Source organism: Salvelinus alpinus, chromosome 20, assembly GCF_045679555.1.
Source record: "Salvelinus alpinus chromosome 20, SLU_Salpinus.1, whole genome shotgun sequence".
In the NCBI taxonomy this organism is placed as follows: Eukaryota; Metazoa; Chordata; class Actinopteri; order Salmoniformes; family Salmonidae; genus Salvelinus; species Salvelinus alpinus.
The window spans coordinates 14,630,193-14,650,783 of record NC_092105.1 but is presented as its reverse complement, the minus strand read 5'-3'; the positions used below and the strand labels follow the sequence as shown (position 1 = coordinate 14,650,783).

The following is a 20,591-nucleotide window of genomic DNA, read 5'->3' as shown; positions in this document are numbered from 1 at the left end:
ACAGTCCAATAAGAAATGCATTATTGGACCGGTCTTTGTCTTCTACTACAACTTTTGCTTGCTTTGATCCATTCTTTGATTTCACTATTTTCCATTCCTTATCACACACTTCACTTGCCACACTTTCAGATTCAAGAACAGTCGCCATTTCCTCCTCCCTCCCAGCAAACCTCCTTAGCACTATGCCACTGCTGTGACAAAACTGCACATTTTAGAGTGGCCTTTTATTGTCCACAGCAACCATACACCTGTGTAATGATCATGCTGTTTAATTAGCTTATTGATATGCCACACCTGTCAGGTGGATGGATTGTCTTGGCAAAGGAAAAATGCTCAGTAACAGGGATGTAAACAAATGTGTGCACAAAATTTGAGAGAAATAAGCTTGTGCATATGGAACATTTCTGTGATCTTTTACTTTAGCTCATGAAACATCGGACCTTACATGCTGCGTTTATATTTTTGTTCAGTATAGAACAGATATGATATTCAGTCATGCAGAATACAATTGGGCATCATGTCAGCTCTATTCATTACAGACATGCCACCAGAGGTCTCTTCACAATCGCCAAGTCCAGAGCAGACTATGGGAGGCGCACAGTACTACTGTACATAGAGCCATGGCTACATGGAACTCTATTCCACATCAGGTAACTGATGCAAGCATTAGAATCAGTTTTTTTTTTTAACAGATACAAATACAGGTTATGGAACAGCGTGGACTGTGAAAAGACACACAAGCACAGACACACGCATACACATACACAAGATAACACACACTCTAGACACATGTACACGTGGATTTTGTACTGTAGATATGTGGTAGATATGACATGTCATATTTTTTACTGTATATAACTGCCTTAAAGTTTCTGGACCCCAGGAAGAGTAGCTGCTGCCTTGGCAGTAGCTAAAGGGGATCCTTAATAAATACAAATTGCATTCCTATCTGCAAATGTTCTGAACATAGAGATCCTGTATTCTAATTATATGCTTCTGAATGTTTCACCTCAGTGAATACACACCAGATGTAATGTCTCAGGAGCCTTGGTCCAAGTCTATTGTGATGCTGCTGCCTGGGGTAAAGTCTGTTTTCTCAGCGTGATGTGATACTGATGCCTCGCTAACTGTTTTCTCGTGCTGAGCGGTTAATGAAATGTTTTTTTAAAATTATTAAACAACTAATTGACCGATGTCGGTTCAATTACTTAAATTCCATTTAATTCGTAATTTTTCGTGACCTTAACGCGCCGTTTCTCTAGATATAAATAGTTTCAATAGGAAAACATTTGATTTAATTCTGCGCAGAAAACGTGGTCCTGAACTACAATGACCAGAATCCATTGCGCCTATTCTTCCCGGCACTGCACACAGCATGAGAGCGGAATGTAAACACAATGACGAGAAGGATAGAGACAGTTTGTGAGGTAGCTATAGCGGATTCATAGTTGTAGCAGTCTTGAAATAATGTATTCTCTACTTTTGAAGAACTACTAAAATATTGATTTCGTCCGACAGCTCTGCAGTATGGGCAGCTGTTGCAACCCAAGGATTACTGACTACCGTTTTCGCTAGCCAAGAGCACATATATAACGTTAGATGGTGTCTGGCTGCTACTGCCTGAGAGATGAGATTACGACTTTAAGAAATTAAGAAATTAAATAATAAAGTCATCTGATAAAGTTATATGCTATACACAACTTAAATATGTTATTGAATTAAAATAATAATCGCTTTGTCCTATGTTGTTGGAGACAATGGAATGTTTCCAATGTTTTGACAATTGAATGTTCTCAATATTTTGCTTTGGAATTTCTTTTAAAAAACGAAAATAATTGCAAAGTCATACATTCATAATCAAAATTAATATTTTTTTTTACGAACCCAACCCAAACCGACCTCAATTAGCACTAATCACTCACCCCAAGCCAAACCGACCTCAAAAAAGCACTAAACACTCAGCACTACTGTTTTCTCAGTGTTATGTGATGCATGGCTAATGTCTGTTTAGCAGAGGTGGGCACAGAGAGAGACAAGCCAAGGATACTTCTTAGAGGAGAGCTTGTTTGAGGCTTAATTTAACATCTGACAACAGGAGGTTCTGGCGCAGAATCTGTGGGACAGCCATCACCTCCCTCACACACACGGTGACAAGACCAAGGTCAAACACACGGTGACAAGACCACACTCACACACGAGCATGTACACAAACACAAGATCCCAAACATATGCACAAACACACATAATTGAAAAAACTGAATTGAATTGATGGTCAGAAAAACAGCTTATGGCCCAAACGTAGAGGCAGCAGAATAATAATAGAACAATAAAATAACAAAATGAACACGAGAGACATTGTTTATGGACCACTAACACACAAGCTAAGTCTTAGCTAAGGTCTCTGTGCAGTGTTTGCCCCAGAGAAATATCCTGCTCTGTAGCACCACCTTGAGGGAACCAACTCAAAGGAAATCTGTGCATGATGAAGGAAATCTGTGCATAACATTCAAACGTTTGTTAACTTTTTCAACCGACTACTTTTTACCTACCTACCACTTTATTCCTTATACATTTTAAGATTTTTAAAATTTAATTGGGTCAGTATAAGGTTTATGGCCAAACGTATCATGTCGTCAATTATGAGGCAACGTGTGGTACAATATATTTAATGAAAACATGATAATCAGATTCAGATGATTTAATAGTCACATGTGCATAGTCAGTGCATACAAACACCTGTTCAAACATGACACATCCTTCATCACACAAAAGCCCAAAACAAATACTTAAAAAATATAAGTATACAAATATCTCTGTAAAACAACAATGTTAATATAATTCATTGCTTCTCAGTACAGTCATAAACAGCAGAATTGTAAATAAAACACACACCGAAAAGGGTACAGCAGTGAGCTTTATTATAGGTGGTGTAGGCTAGCTAAAATATGTATTCTGTTGCACATTCTCTCCATCCATCCACCGAATGTGTGTGTATGTGCGTGCTATACCCTCAGATCATGAAGGACTGGGTGTGTTTGTAGTTCTTGGGCTGCAGAAAGGGAAAGGCGTATCCATCAGTTAACTAGACTGGTTACTATTATCACCAACTCACTCAACAACTCAGGCTTATCAACACACTGGTGTGGTCAACAACTGCTCCAAGAACAGTCAAATTTAAAACAAGACCACTGGTCAACTAAATTAATACTGACAGTAGGAGGAATAATAACAGTTCCTGATTAACAACAACTGGGAATGGCAACACACTCACATTTCTGGTGGGAGGAGGAGGTGGACTGTAGAAGTTGGTGCAACAAAAAACAAAGAGACAAAAACCACAATGAATTCCTTTCTTTTTCTGTTAAGAAGAGTTACGACATTGAGAGTCTCAGCGGAGGCTGCTGAGGGGAGGACAACTCATAATAGCTGGAACGGCATCAAACACATGGAAACCGATATGTTTCACATATTTGATAACATTTCACTATTTCCGCTCCAGCCATTACCACAAGCCTGTCCTTTTTACCTCTATTTAACTAGGCCAGTCAGTTAAAAACAAATTCTAATTTACAATGACATTTTACACCGGCCAAACCCAGACAACGTAGGGCCAATTGTGCGCCGCCCTATGGGACTCCAAATCACAACCGGTTGCGATAGAGCCTGAGATTGAACCAGGTGTCTGTAGTGACGCCTCTAGCACCGAGATGCAGTGCCTTAGACTGCAGCGCCACTCGGGAGCCCAATTAAGGTGACATATACAGTTGAAGTCAGAAGTTTACATACACCTTAGCCAAATACATTTAAACTCAGTTATTCACAATTCCTGACATTTAATCCTAGTAAAAAATCCCTGTCTTAGGTCAGTTAGGATCACCACTTTATTTTAAGAATGTGAAACGTCAGAATAATAGTAGAGAGAATTATTTATTTCAGTTTTTATTTCTTTCATCACATTCACAGTGGGTCAGAAGTTTACATACACTCAATTAGTATTTGGTAGCATTGCCTTTAAATTGTTTAACTTGGGTCAAACGTTTCAGGTAGCTGTCACGAGAATTCTTATCCCAATGTTGTGAACTCAACTATCACTTAAGCTTCGAATAATTCCCAGGGGTTGTAAATCCCTGGTTAATGAAGAATTAGACAAAGTCCCAGTCTGCAATAGGTCAAAAGTTTATTCAGAGAACGTTCTGAAATCATACAATGCACATTTGGTTATATACCTCCCATTTGGACATAAATGTCCCTCTTCTCCTAATACTGTCAATATTGTTTACAAGTCTTCTCCTACACATACATTGCTTATCATATCCTGCCATATGTTACACAATCTACTGCAAGCCTAATGGTTTCTCCCCTCTCTGGGTGGGGAGACCTCCTTCCTGTTATCAGTTTCACAGTGGTCACAAGTTGTCTGCCACAGTTCCTTGTCTGCTAACAGGTCCTCTTTTCCTGTGTACATACATTCAAGAATACTATTCTTATGATTCAAACACATTTCACTCCATTATACAGTGACAGGGTGGAATACTGTTAGTTATTGCCTTAACATTAATTTGAAAGTATAAATAATTTAGTCATTATCTTACCATTACCTTAAACATATGAATCTCCATAACAGTAGCCTTCCACAAGCTTCCCACAATAGCTTGGGTGAATTTTGGCCCATTCCTCCTGACAGAGCTGGTGTAAGAGAGTCAGGTTTGTAGGCCTACTTGCTCGCACACGCTTTTTCAGTGCCCACAAATTTTCTATAGGATTGAGGTCAGGGCTTTGTGATGGCCACTCCAATACCTTGACTTTGTTGTCCTTAAGCCATTTGCCACAACTTTGGAAGTATGCTTGGGGTCATAGTCAATTTGGAAGACCCATTTGCGACCAAGCTTTAACTTCCTGACTGATGTCTTGAGATGGTGCTTCAATATATCCACATAATTTACCTCCTCATGATGCCATCTATTTTGTGAAGTGCACCAGTCCCTCCTGCAGCAAAGCACCCCCACAACATGATGCTGCCACCCCCATGCTTCACGGTTGGGATGGTGTTCTTCGGATTGCAAGCCTCCCCCTTTTCCCTCCAAACATAATGATGGTCATTATGGCCAACAGTTCTGTTTTTGTGTCATCAGACCAGAGGACATTTCTACAAAAAGTACGATCTTTGTCCCCATGTGCAGTTGCAAACCGTAGTCTGGCTTTTTTATGGCGGTTTTGGAGCAGTGGCTTCATCCTTGCCGAGTGGCCTTTCAGGTTATGTCGATATAGGATTCGTTTTACAGTGGATATACAGTGGGGCAAAAAAGTATTTAGTCAGCCACCAATTGTGCAAGTTCTCCCACTTAAAAAGATGAGAGAGGCCTGTAATTTTCATCATAGGTACACTTCAACTATGACAGACAAAATGAGTAAAAATAATCCAGAAAATCACATTGTAGAATTTTTAATGAATTCATTAGCAAATTATGGTGGAAAATAAGTATTTGGTCACCTACAAACAAGCAAGATTTCTGGTTCTCACAGACCTGTAACTTCTTCTTTAAGAGGCTCCTCTGTCCTCCACTCGTTACCTGTATTAATGGCACCTGTTTGAACTTGTTATCAGTATAAAAGACACCTGTCCACAACCTCAAACAGTCACACTCCAAACTCCACTATGGCCAAGACCAAAGAGCTGTCAAAGGACACCAGAAACAAAATTGTAGACCTGCACCAGGCTGGGAAGACTGAATCTGCAATAGGTAAGCAGCTTGGTTTGAAGAAATCAACTGTGGGAGCAATTATTAGGAAATGGAAGACATACAAGACCACTGATAATCTCCCTCGATCTGGGGCTCCACGCAAGATCTCACCCCGTGGGGTCAAAATGATCACAAGAACGGTGAGCAAAAATCCCAGAACCATACGGGGGGACCTAGTGAATGACCTGCAGAGAGCTGGGACCAAAGTAACAAAGCCTACCATCAGTAACACACTACGCCGCCAGGGACTCAAATCCTGCAGTGCCAGACGTGTCCCCCTGCTTAAGCCAGTACATGTCCAGGCCCGTCTGAAGTTTGCTAGAGAGCATTTGGATGATCCAGAAGAAGATTTGGAGAATGTCATATGGTCAGATGAAACCAAAATAGAACTTTTTGGTAAAAACTCAACTCGTCGTGTTTGGAGGACAAAGAATGCTGAGTTGCATCCAAAGAACACCATACCTACTGTGAAGCATGGGGGTGGAAACATCATGCTTTGGGGCTGTTTTTCTGCAAAGGGACCAGGACGACTGATCCGTGTAAAGGAAAGAATGAATGAGGCCATGTATCGTGAGATTTTGAGTGAAAACCTCCTTCCATCAGCAAGGGCATTGAAGATGAAACGTGGCTGGGTCTTTCAGCATGACAATGATCCCAAACACACCGCCCGGGCAACGAAGGAGTGGCTTCGTAAGAAGCATTTCAAGGTCCTGGAGTGGCCTAGCCAGTCTCCAGATCTCAACCCCATAGAACATTTTTGGAGGGAGTTGAAAGTCTGTGTTGCCCAGCAACAGCCCCAAAACATCACTGCTCTAGAGGAGATCTGCATGGAGGAATGGGCCAAAATACCAGCAACAGTGTGTGAAAACCTTGTGAAGACTTACAGAAAACGTTTGACCTCTGTCATTGCCAACAAAGGGTATATAAAAAAGTATTGAGATAAACTTTTGTTATTGACCAAATACTTATTTTCCACCATAATTTGCTAATAAATTCATTAAAAATCCTACAATGTGATTTTTCTGGATTCTTTTTTCTGATTTTGTCTGTCATAGTTGAAGTGTAACTATGATGAAAATTACAGGCCTCTCTCATCTTTTTAAGTGGGAGAATCTGCACAATTGGTGGCTGACTAAATACTTTTTTGCCCCACTGTAGATACTTTTGTACATGTTTCCTCCAGCATCTTCACAAGGTCCTTTGCTGTTGTTCTGGGATTGATTTGCACTTTTCGCACCAAAGTACGTTCATCTCTAGGAGACAGAACGCGTCTCCTTCCTGAGCGGTATGACGGCTGCGTGGTCCCATGGTGTTTATATTTGCGTACTATTGTTTGTACAGATGAACGTGGCACCTTCAGGCATTTGGAAATTGCTCCCAAGGATGAACCAGACTACAATTCTTTTTCTGAGGTCTTGGCTGATTTCTTTTGGTTTTCCCATGATGTCAAGCAAAGAGGCACTGAGTTTGAAGGTAGACCTTGAAATACATCCACAGGTACACCTCCAATTGACTCAAATGATGCCAATTAGCCTATCAGAAGCTTCTAAAGCCATGACATCATTTTCTGGAATTTTCCAAGCTGTTTAAAGGCACAGTCAACTTAGTGTATGTAAACTTCTGACCCACTGGAATTGTGATACAGTGAGTTATAAGTGAAATAATCTGTCTGTAAACATTTGTTGGAGAAATGACTTTCCAACAAACTTTCCAAAACTATAGTTTGTGACCAACAAATTTGTGGAGTGGTTGAAAAACTAGTTTTAATGACTCCAACCTAAGTGTATGTAAACTTCCGACTTCAACTGTATATATATATATATGTGTGTATGTTGTGTGAAACTGTACCTCTTGCACGTGTACAATAACATGCATACACATCAGCAACACAATAAGAAGTTGACAGAATGGTTGTCTGAAAGACTGACCTGCTTCCTTCCTGCTCCTCTGTTGGCTAGCATGAAGAAAGAAGAGGAACAGGACAATTACAAAATATTGTTCATTGTTAACTGGGTGGTTCGAGCCCTGAATGCTGATTGGCTGACAGCCGTGGTATATCAGACCGTATACCACGGGTATGACAAAACATTTATTTTCCTGCTCTAATTACGTTGGTATCCAGTTTATAATAACAATAAGGCACCTCTGGGGTTTGTGGTATATGGCCATTATACCACGGCTAAGGGCTGTATCCATGCACTCTGCGTTGTGTTGGGCCTAAGAACATCCCTTAGCTGTGGTATATTGGGGGCCACAAGCACATATAGTCTGTGAGGTGATGTACTCACCCTTTTTGCAGCAGCCCTGTCAATGGGAGACACACATCCAGGCAGCACATGAGGATGAGCAGGAAGAGGCCTACAGCTCCGGCTATCAGTGTCGTCATGCTCAACGGATCTGAAGGAGGGGGGACAGAGGGAGAGAGGGATGAAGAAAGGGGAAAGGGTGATACCTAGTCAGTTGTACAACTGAATGCATTCGAATGAAATGTGTCTTCCAGCATTTAACCCAACCCCTCTGAATCAGAGAAGTGCGGGGGGCTGCCTTAATCGACATCCACGTCATCGGCGCCCGGGAAACAATGGGTTAACTGACTTGCTCAGGTGCAGAACAAAATATTTTTACCTTGTCAGCTCGGGGATTCGATCCAGCAACCTTTCGGTTACTGGCCCAATGCTCCTACTCAGCACAGGGGACAGGGTCAAGAGAGAACAGAGAGAGGCAGGAAAGATAAGGATGAAGGATGAAGGGTGGTTGGAGAAGGATGAAAGATGATTGGAGAAGGATGAAAGATGATTGGAGAAAGATGAAAGATGATTGGAGAAGGATGAAGGATGATTGGAGAAGGATGAAAGATGATTGGAGAAGGATTAAGGATGATTGGTGAAGGATGATTGGAGAAGGATGAAGGATGATTGGAGAAGGATTAAGGATGATTGGTGAAGGATGATTGGAAAACGATGAAGGATGATTGGAGAAGGATGAAAGAAGTGTTCCAATTTCCACAAACCCACAAACATTCTAGCGCACACACAGACACACACGGACACACATAGACACACACATACACACACAGGCACACATAGACACACACAGACACACATAGACACACACATACACACACAGGCACACATAGACACACACAGACACACATAGACACATACAGACACACATACACACATAGACACACACAGACACACATACACACATAGACACATAGACACACACATACACACATAGACACACAGACACACATAGACACACACATACACACTGGATTGTACGTACATTCTATGACCTTCATGTGATGGGCCACAGAGCTTTTAGACGCCCCCACACTATTGGAAACTTCACAGCGGTACTGGCCCGAGTCGGCCTTGGACACACTCTTAATCTTCTGCTCCGGAGACACACAGAGAGAGGAGAGAGAGGGTGAGGACAGAGAATGAAGAGAGAGGGGGTAAGGACAGCGAGAGGATAAAGGTGAGGAGAGAGAGGAGAGAGGATAAAGGTGAGGAGAGAGGAGTAAGGACAAATAGAGAAGAGAGGTGAGGACAGAGAGAGAAGAAATGGGGTGAGGACAGAGAGGGAAGAGACGGGGTGAGGACAGAGAGGAGAGACGGGGTGAGACAGGGTGATGACAGAGGGAGGAGAGACGGAGTGATGGCAGAGGGAGGAGAGACAGGGTGAGGACAGAGGGAGGAGAGACAGGGTGATGACAGAGGGAAGAGAGACAGGGTGATGACAGAGGGAGAAGAGACAGGGTGAGGACAGAGGGAGGAGAGACAGGGTGATGACAGAGGGAGGAGAGATGGAGTGATGACAGAGGGAGGAGAGACGGAGTGATGACAGAGGGAGGAGAGACAGGGTGATGACAGAGGGAGGAGAGACGGAGTGATGACAGAGGGAGGAGAGACAGAGGGAGGAGAGACGGAGTGATGACAGAGGGAGAAGAGACAGGGTGATGACAGAGGGAGGAGAGACGGAGTGATGACAGAGGGAGGAGAGACAGGGTGATGACAGAGGGAGGAGAGACGGAGTGATGACAGAGGGAGGAGAGATGGAGTGATGACAGAGGGAGGAGAGACGGAGTGATGACAGAGGGAGGAGAGACAGGGTGATGACAGAGGGAGGAGAGACGGAGTGATGACAGAGGGAGGAGAGACAGAGTGAGGACAGAGGGAGGAGAGACGGAGTGATGACAGAGGGAGAAGAGACAGGGTGATGACAGAGGGAGGAGAGACGGAGTGATGACAGAGGGAGGAGAGACAGGGTGATGACAGAGGGAGGAGAGACGGAGTGATGACAGAGGGAGGAGAGATGGAGTGATGACAGAGGGAGGAGAGACGGAGTGATGACAGAGGGAGGAGAGACAGGGTGATGACAGAGGGAGGAGAGACGGAGTGATGACAGAGGGAGGAGAGACAGGGTGATGACAGAGGGAGGAGAGACAGGGTGATGACAGAGGGAGGAGAGACGGAGTGATGACAGAGGGAGGAGAGACAGGGTGATGACAGAGTGGGGAGAGACAGGGTGATGACAGAGGGAAGAGAGACAGGGTGATGACAGAGGGAGAAGAGACAGGGTGATGACAGAGGGAGGAGAGACGGAGGGAGGACAGAGGGAGGAGAGACAGGGTGATGACAGAGGGAGGAGAGACAGGGTGATGACAGAGGGAGGAGAGACAGGGTGATGACAGAGGGAGGAGAGACAGGGTGATGACAGAGAGAGGAGAGACAGGGTGATGACAGAGGGAGGGTGTATAGTGTGATGTAACGTCATTAACATGGCTTTGATCAGGCATCTGAAGCACCTCCATTATGTGTTACTCACCAGCGTTCCCGTGTCAGTGTCCATGCTATAGGAGATGTCAGGGGTGTGTGTGGCCCTCAGGGCCTCGTTGTCTTTGTACCAGAGGTAGGTAGGAGGGGGCACACTGGGTTTGTCCTTACAGTGGAGCTCTACACCTGCCCCAGACAGCACTGAGCTGGGCACCTCACAGAACGGGGTGTGGGGGGGCACTGGGGAGGAGGACAGGATTACCAACACACACGCACACACACACACACACACACACTGTGAGTAACACGTCATGGAGGTGCTTTAGATGCCTGATCAAAGGCATGTTAATGACGTTAACCCTGTCTCTCCTCCCTCTGTCCTCACCCTGTCTCTCCTCCCTCTGTCCTCACCCTGTCTCTCCTCCCTCTGTCCTCACCCCGTCTTTCCTCCCTCTGTCATCACCCCGTCTCTCCTCCCTCTGTCCTCACTCTGTCTCTAATCTGTCCACACCCCGTCTCTTCTCTCTCTGTCCTCACACCCTCTCTTGTCTCTCTTTCCTCACCCCATCTCTCCTCTCTCTATCCTTTCTCCTCTCTCTGTCACTTCCCTCCTCTCTCTGTCCTCACCCCTCTCTCCTCACCTCACTCCTCTCTCTGTCCTCACCCCTCTCTCCTCACCTCACTCCTCTCTCTGTCCTCACCCCTCTCTCCTCACCTCACTCCTCTCTCTGTCCTCACCCCTCTCTCCTCACCTCACTCCTCTCTCTGTCCTCTCTCCTCACCTCCTCTCTCTGTCCTCACTCCTCTCTCCTCTCTGTCCTCACCTCCTCTCTCTGTCCTCACCTCCTCGCTCTGTCCTCACCTCCTCTCTCTGTCCTCACCTCCTCTCTGTCCTCACTCCTCTCTCCTCTCTGTCCTCACCTCCTCTCTCTGTCCTCACCTCCTCTCTCTGTCCTCACCTCCTCTCTGTCCTCACTCCTCTCTCCTCTCTGTCCTCACCTCCTCTCTCTGTCCTCACCTCCTCGCTCTGTCCTCACTCCTCTCTCCTCTCTGTCCTCACCTCCTCTCTCTGTCCTCACTCCTCTCTCCTCTCTGTCCTCACCTCCTCTCTCTGTCCTCACCTCCTCGCTCTGTCCTCACTCCTCTCTCCTCTCTGTCCTCACCTCCTCTCTCTGTCCTCACCTCCTCTCTCTGTCCTCACTCCTCTGTCCTCACCTCCTCTCTGTCCTCACTCCTCTCTCTGTCCTCACTCCTCTCTCCTCTCTGTCCTCACCTCCTCTCTCTGTCCTCACCTCCTCTCTCTGTCCTCACCTCCTCTCTGTCCTCACTCCTCTCTCCTCTCTGTCCTCACCTCCTCTCTCTGTCCTCACCTCCTCGCTCTGTCCTCACCTCCTCTCTCTGTCCTCACCCCTCTCTCCTCTCTGTCCTCACCTCTTTCCTCTCTCTGTGACTTTAATAGTCACTTTAATAATGTTTACATACTGTTTTACTCATTTCATATGTATATACTGTATTCTACTGTATTTTAGTCAATGCCAGTCCAACATTGCGCCATCTTATTTCTTAATTGAGGTGAGGTGAGGAAAACAACATCCGGCGCCGAAACGAGATGGCCGCCTCGCTTCGCGTTCCTTGGAAAATATGCAGTATTTTGTTTTTTTATGTGTTATTTCTTACATCGGTACCCCAGGTAATCTTAGGTTTCATTACATACAGTCGGGAGGAACTACTGAATATACGATTAACGTCAACTCATCATCGTTCCTACCAGGAATATGACTTTCCCGAAACGGATCCAGTGTTTTGCCTTCCACCCAATACAATGGATCTGATCCCAGCCGGCGACCCTGTGCGACGCCGTAAAAGGGGCAAACGAGGCGGTCTCCTGGCCAGGCTTCGGAGACGGGCACATCGCGCTCCACTCCCTAGCATACTACTCGCCAATGTCCAGTCTCTTGACAATAAGGTTGATGAAATCCGAGCACGGGTAGCATTCCAGAGAGACATCAGGGATTGCAACGTGCTCTGCTTCACGGAAACATGGCTAACTCAAGAGACGCTAACGGAGTCGGTGCAGCCAGCTGGTTTCTTCATGCATCGCGCCGACAGAAACAAACATCTTTCTGGTAAGAAGAGGGGCGGGGGGGTATGCCTTATGATTAACGAGACGTGGTGTGATCATCATAACAACACACAGGAACTCAAGTCATTCTGTTCACCTGATCTAGAACTCCTCACAATAAAATGTCGACCGCATTATCTACCAAGGGAATTCTCTTCAATCATAATCACAGCCGTATATATTCCCCCCCCAAGCAGACACATCGATGGCCCTGAACGAACTTTATCTGACTCTTTGTAAACTGGAAACCACACACCCTGAGGCTGCATTCATCGTAGCTGGGGATTTTAACAAGGCTAATCTAAAAACAAAACTCCCTAAATTCTATCAGCATATCGATTGTGCTACCAGGGCTGGAAAAACCCTAGATCATTGTTATACTAATTTCCGCGACGCATATAAGGCCCTCCCCCGCCCCCCTTTCGGAAAAGCTGACCACGACTCCATTTTGTTGATTCCAGCCTACAAACAGAAACTAAAACAACAAGCTCCCGCGCTCAGGTCTGTTCAACGCTGGTCCGACCAATCTGATTCCACGCTTCAAGACTGCTTCGATCACGCGGATTGGAATATGTTCCGCATTGCGTCCAACAACAATATTGACGAATATGCTGATTCGGTGAGCGAGTTCATTAGGAAGTGCATTGACGATGTCGTACCCACAGCAACGATTAAAACATTCCCAAACCAGAAACCGTGGATTGACGGCAGCATTCGCGTGAAACTGAAAGCGCGAACCACTGCTTTTAACCAGGGCAAGGTGACCGGAAGCATGACCGAATACAAACAGTGTAGCTATTCTCTCCGCAAGGCAATCAAACAGGCTAAGTCCCAGTACAGAGACAAAATCGAGTCGCAATTCAACAGCTCAGACACAAGAGGTATGTGGCAGGGTCTACAGTCAATCACGGATTACAAAAAGAAAACCAGCCCCGTCGCGGACCAGGATGTCTTGCTCCCAGACAGGCTAAACAACTTTTTTGCCCGCTTTGAGGACAATACAGTGCCACTGACACGGCCCCCTACCAAAACCTGCGGGCTCTCCTTCACTGCAGCCGAGGTGAGTAAAACATTTAAACGTGTTAACCCTCGCAAGGCTGCAGGCCCAGACGGCATTCCCAGCCGCGTCCTCAGAGCATGCGCAGACCAGCTGGCTGGTGTGTTTACGGACATATTCAATCAATCCTTATCCCAGTCTGCTGTTCCCACATGCTTCAAGAGGGCCACCATTGTTCCTGTTCCCAAGAAAGCTAAGGTAACTGAGCTAAACGACTACCGCCCCGTAGCACTCACTTCCGTCATCATGAAGTGCTTTGAGAGACTAGTCAAGGACCATATCACCTCCACCCTACCGGACACCCTAGACCCACTCCAATTTGCTTACCGACCCAATAGGTCCACAGACGACGCAATCGCAACCACACTGCACACTGCCCTAACCCATCTGGACAAGAGGAATACCCATGTGAGAATGCTGTTCATCGATTACAGCTCAGCATTTAACACCATAGTACCCTCCAAACTCGTCATCAAGCTCGAGACCCTGGGTCTCGACCCCGCCCTGTGCAACTGGGTCCTGGACTTCCTGACGGGCCGCCCCCAGGTGGTGAGGGTAGGTAACAACATCTCCACCCCGCTGATCCTCAACACTGGGGCCCCACAAGGGTGCGTTCTGAGCCCTCTCCTGTACTCCCTGTTCACCCACGACTGCGTGGCCATGCACGCCTCCAACTCAATCATCAAGTTTGCGGATGACACTACAGTGGTAGGCTTGATTACCAACAACGACGAGACGGCCTACAGGGAGGAGGTGAGGGCCCTCGGAGTGTGGTGTCAGGAAAATAACCTCACACTCAACGTCAACAAAACAAAGGAGATGATTGTGGACTTCAGGAAACAGCAGAGGGAGCACCCCCCTATCCACATCGACGGGTCAGTAGTGGAGAAGGTGGAAAGTTTTAAGTTCCTCGGCGTACACATCACGGACAAACTGAATTGGTCCACCCACACAGACAGCGTCGTGAAGAAGGCGCAGCAGCGCCTCTTCAACCTCAGGAGGCTGAAGAAATTCGGCTTGTCACCAAAAGCACTCACAAACTTCTACAGATGCACAATCGAGAGCATCCTGTCGGGCTGTATCACCGCCTGGTACGGCAACTGCTCCGCCCACAACCGTAAGGCTCTCCAGAGGGTAGTGAGGTCTGCAGAACGCATCACCGGGGGCAAACTACCTGCCCTCCAGGACACCTACACCACCCGATGTCACAGGAAGGCCATAAAGATCATCAAGGACAACAACCACCCAAGCCACTGCCTGTTCACCCCGCTATCATCCAGAAGGCGAGGTCAGTACAGGTGCATCAAAGCAGGGACCGAGAGACTGAAAAACAGTTTCTATCTCAAGGCCATCAGACTGTTAAACAGCCACCACTAACATTTAGCGGCCGCTGCCAACATACTGACTCAACTCCAGCCACTTTAAAAATGGGAATTGATGGAAATTATGTAAAAATGTACCACTAGCCACTTTAAACAATGCCACTTAATATAATGTTTACATACCCTACATTACCCATCTCATATGTATATACTGTACTCTATATCATCTACTGCATCTTGCCATCTTTATGTAATACATGTACCACTAGCCACTTTAAACTATGCCACTTTATGTTTACATACCCTACAGTACTCATCTCATATGTATATACCGTACTCTATACCATCTACTGCATCTTGCCTATGCCGTTCTGTACCACCACTCATTCATATATCTTTATGTACATATTCTTTATCCCTTTACACTTGTGTGTGTATAAGGTAGTAGTTGTGGAATTGTTAGGTTAGATTACTTGTTGGTTATTACTGCATTGTCGGAACTAGAAGCACAAGCATTTCGCTACACTCGCATTAACATCTGCTAACCATGTGTATGTGACTAATAAAATTTGATTTGATTTGATTTGATTTTAATTCCATTCTTTAACTTTTAGATTTGTGTGTTTTGTTGTGAATTGTTAGATACTACTGCACTGTTGGAGCTAGGAACACAAGCATTTAGCTACACCTTAATAACATCTGCTAAATATGTGTATGTGACCAATTTGATTTGGTTTGATTTGACAACACACAAGACAACTGTGTGGCTCAGCAGAGCATGGTGCTTGCAACACCAGGGTTATGGGTTCCATTCCAACATGGGAACAGTACCAGAATAATACAAGGATGAAAATATGTGCACACACTACTGTAAGTTGCTCTGAATAAGTGTTAAATTACTAAAATGTAAAGGCACAGGGTGGGTGGATGACATTGTTACTAACACACACACACAGCAGCTCACCCAGTACGTTGAGGGTGACGTTGACCTCTCCTAGGTTGGTGTGGTCTGCTGGTGCGCTGACCTCACAGCGGTACAACCCAGAGTCCTTCTGGGTAACGGCATGCAGCGTCACTGTTGCCCCCTCGATCTTGGCCCGACCTGCAAAGGATCCTGGAATACCACAAGGACCAAAGGGTTGTAGAGAGAGGAAAGAAATAAGAAACATGTGAGGAGGGGGAGAGATGGAGGAGAGAGAGGGGAAACGAGGTAGAGCGAGGTCTAGTAGTCACCGGTGAATTTTCCATCGAAATAAACTAAGTGGATGTCCTTCCCTTTCTTCTTCCACTCAATACGAGGGTTAGTCTCCTTCTCTGTCTTGAACTGACAGGACAGCACAGCGTCTGACAGAGAAAGAGAGAGATGTACAAAAACAGTTCATCAACTGTCACAATTCATCCCTTCTCCTCCTCCTCTCTTACCTGTGTTCTCATGGACCTCCATTTTGGCCTTACTGGTGCTCACTGTCAAAGAGAGGCAGGCAGGACCTGAGAGAGAGAGAGAGAGGGAGGTGATTCACAAATAAATAGTACACAGCAGCACTGAATGATAACTATTTGTAGCAATGTTTCTAACTTTCTTAAATGCAAAGTTAAACATTGATTCAACTGAGATTTGTGCTACACAGTCCAGATTGGGCTGAGGGGGGTACTTCAGAAGATATTTGTTTGCGAAAAAGCAGACACACAGCCAGACACAGACAAACAGCCAGACGCACACACACATTGCAAACACTCATTCACACACCTACTATACACGCTCACTAACACATGTTCATACTCACTCTCGGCGTTAACACAGAGAGAGAGAGAGAGAGAGAGAGAGAGAGAGAGAGAGAGAGAGAGAGAGAGAGAGAGAGAGAGAGAGAGAGAGAGAGAGAGAGAGAGAGAGAGGTAGAGTAAACCCTCAGAATGTACAGTATATGACCTGGTGCCTGGTGGTACCAGCAGGAATGGAGTGTGTAGGAGATATAGAGGTGATTGATGAGAGCCTGTCAGACTACTGCTAGACCTGATTAACCTTCCCACACACACACACACACACACACACACACACACACACACACACACACACACACACACACACACACACACACACACACACACACACACACACACACACACACACACACACACACACACACACACACACACACACACACACACACACACACTAACATATGAATACACACTGCTGAAACAACAATATCAACACATGCGAACACACATCAACTGGCAGATGATTTGTTTATACACACTTTCTCTCTCTGTCTCTGATTGATTCAAGTAGAAGCAGGGTCATGACGGTGCTATCGACAACATCAAACAGGGAGATCAGCCTGCCTGCGCTGGGCATCAGAAAGGTTGGCTCTCCAGAGCCCTGAAGCCCCTTAGTGGTCTGGCCTTTCATCAGCCTCTGGGTCTCTGGGCCTCTGGGCCTCTGTGTCTCTGGGCCTCTGGATCTCTGTGTCTCTGGGCCTCTGGATCTCTGTGTCTCTGTGTCTCTGGGCCTCTGGATCTCTGTGTCTCTGGGCCTCTGGATCTCTGTGTCTCTGGGCCTCTGGGTCTCTGTGTCTCTGGGCCTCTGGATCTCTGTGTCTCTGGGCCTCTGGGTCTCTGTGTCTCTGGGCCTCTGGGCCTCTGTGTCTCTGGGCCTCTGGGCCTCTGGATCTCTGGGCCTCTGGGCCTCTGGGTCTCTGGGCCTCTGGGTCTCTGGGCCTCTGGGCCTCTGGGTCTCTGGATCTCTGTGTCTCTGGGCCTCTGGGCCTCTGGGTCTCTGGGCCGCTGGGCCTCTGGGCCTCTGGGTCTCTGGGCCTCTGGGCCTCTGGATCTCTGGGTCTCTGGGTCTCTGGGCCTCTGTGTCTCTGGATCTCTGGGTCTCTGGGCCTCTGTGTCTCTGGATCTCTGGGCCTCTGGGCCTCTGGATCTCTGTGTCTCTGGGCCTCTGGGCCTCTGGGCCTCTGGGTCTCTGGATCTCTGGGCTTGGACAGCATCAGAGGGGTTAATGTAAACCGAAGACCTGTATGATCACGAACCAGTCCTCCCAATCCCAACGCACGCCCATCCCCTAAACACATTACACACTACACACACACTTCACCAAACCTAACTGTTAAAAGTGTGCTCGGAAACGTACAATACATACATAGCCTGCATACACACACACACACACGCGCACGAGCACGCACGCACACACACACATACATACAGACGCATGCACACACACACAGCTTGAGAGGCGCTGATGCAGTGCATGATGGGTATACTAGAAAAATGATATTTAGCCTGACGTGCAAACTGCCTCTTAACTTACTGTCATTACAGAAATGATATCTATTTTACAATGTAAAATTACACCGTCTGAAATGATCACACATCAACACTATGGCATGTATGGTCCTATTGAATACTACTATCCTGCATTAGTCATGTATGGTCCTATTGAATACTACTATCCTGCATTAGTCATGTATGGTCCTATTGAGTACTACTATCCTGCATTAGTCATGTATGGTCCTATTGAATACTACTATCCTGCATTAGTCATGTATGGTCCTATTGAATACTACTATCCTGCATTAGTCATGTATGGTCTTATTGAATACTACTCGCCTGCATTAGTCATGTATGGTCCTATTGAATACTACTCGCCTGCATTAGTCATGTATGGTCCTATTGAATACTACTATCCTGCATTAGTCATGTATGGTCCTATTGAATACTACTATCCTGCATTAGTCATGTATGGTCCTATTGAATACTACTATCCTGCATTAGTCATGTATGGTCTTATTGAATACTACTATCCTGCATTAGTCATGTATGGTCCTATTGAATACTACTATCCTGCATTAGTCATGTATGGTCCTATTGAATACTACTCGCCTGCATTAGTCATGTATGGTCCTATTGAATACTACTATCCTGCATTAGTCATGTATGGTCCTATTGAATACTACTATCCTGCATTAGTCATGTATGGTCCTATTGAATACTACTCGCCTGCATTAGTCATGTATGGTCCTATTGAATACTACTCGCCTGCATTAGTCATGTATGGTCTTATTGAATACTACTATCCTGCATTAGTCATGTATGGTCCTATTGAATACTACTCGCCTGCATTAGTCATGTATGGTCTTATTGAATACTACTATCCTGCATTAGTCATGTATGGTCCTATTGAATACTACTATCCTGCATTAGTCATGTATGGTCCTATTGAATACTACTCGCCTGCATTAGTCATGTATGGTCCTATTGAATACTACTATCCTGCATTAGTCATGTATGGTCCTATTGAGTACTACTATCCTGCATTAGTCATGTATGGTCCTATTGAATACTACTATCCTGCATTAGTCATGTATGGTCCTATTGAATACTACTCGCCTGCATTAGTCATGTATGGTCCTATTGAATACTACTCGCCTGCATTAGTCATGTATGGTCCTATTGAATACTACTCGCCTGCATTAGTCATGTATGGTCTTATTGAATACTACTATCCTGCATTAGTCATGTATGGTCCTATTGAATACTACTATCCTGCATTAGTCATGTATGGTCCTATTGAATACTACTATCCTGCATTAGTCATGTATGGTCCTATTGAATACTACTCGCCTGCATTAGTCATGTATGGTCCTATTGAATACTACTCGCCTGCATTAGTCATGTATGGTCCTATTGAATACTACTCGCCTGCATTAGTCATGTATGGTCCTATTGAATACTACTCGCCTGCATTAGTCATGTATGGTCTTATTGAATACTGCTCGCCTGCATTAGTCATGTATGAAGGCTATAGTTTGTATGATTGTTCATTCACTCCCTTAAAAATGATAATTTTAGACAAAATATCCGTTAGGGACAATTTAGAAAATAAAAGGCTACTCACTCTGTGACAAGAGGAGGAGAAGGGTGAGAGACAAAATCCCCGTGCTGTCCATAGTTCTTACACACGACTGAGCAGTGAACTGAAATATCCTGGAAATGCTCTTGAGTGTCTGAGAACACTCGCTCCACACGAGACGGATGAGATTCCAGACTTTGAGAAGTTCCTGAAGTTTTCCATGTGCGCGCTCCCGATGGAGACCATCTCATCTAGCGGAGGAACTCAGGCGCGCGCTCACCATGAAACACGCGTCAGTGGTTCGTGGTGGGCGAACGTTTTGCTCCCGTAGAGGATTTTACCGCATATGTATCTCTAATGTGTATTTCGGCCAACGTATGCGTAGGCTGTAAACGGCTATAAACGATGTTATTAACGGGACAAATTATAAACCGTCACAACACACCACACAGCAAACACACAACCACCACATAACATTAAAAATGTGGGTCTCGATGTGCCATTGTAACTATCATAGCCTACAGGAGCCTACATATTGATGATCAATTTGTAATTCCCACCAATTTGTAATAAACATTTATTTTTATCAATTTGTGACAAGGTGCGATTTTACTCTCGTGGAGTTAACTATTTCTAAGTTGAGGTTTTGTCATTAAGATGTGTGTTGTGGTCCTTGTAAGATCTACGACTCTGCTTTGGAGCAGTGACATCTA

At 45.5% G+C, this 20,591-nt stretch overlaps 1 protein-coding gene across 2 annotated transcripts; it reads right to left on the bottom strand.

Annotated features, from left to right (window-relative positions):
* Positions 1-2,650: 2,650 nt before the first annotated feature.
* LOC139546333 (junctional adhesion molecule 2A-like) lies at positions 2,651-20,226 on the bottom strand. 2 transcript variants are annotated; one of them, XM_071354614.1, is made up of 10 exons: positions 19,924-20,130; positions 16,446-16,511; positions 16,257-16,367; positions 15,988-16,137; positions 10,575-10,762; positions 9,030-9,138; positions 8,030-8,138; positions 7,670-7,695; positions 3,272-3,296; positions 2,651-3,049 (listed from the first exon to the last, which is right to left on the bottom strand). In XM_071354614.1, exons 1-10 carry the CDS (start codon positions 19,973-19,975, stop codon positions 3,016-3,018), a joined length of 870 nt encoding a protein of 289 aa, XP_071210715.1. In that variant the 5' UTR covers positions 19,976-20,130; the 3' UTR covers positions 2,651-3,015. The 2 variants fall into 2 exon arrangements, with proteins under 2 accessions (XP_071210715.1, XP_071210714.1); XM_071354613.1 differs by lacking the exons at positions 2,651-3,049; positions 3,272-3,296 and adding an exon at positions 3,305-4,455 and having other exon boundaries at positions 19,924-20,226.
* Between the last annotated feature and the right edge of the window lie 365 nt (positions 20,227-20,591).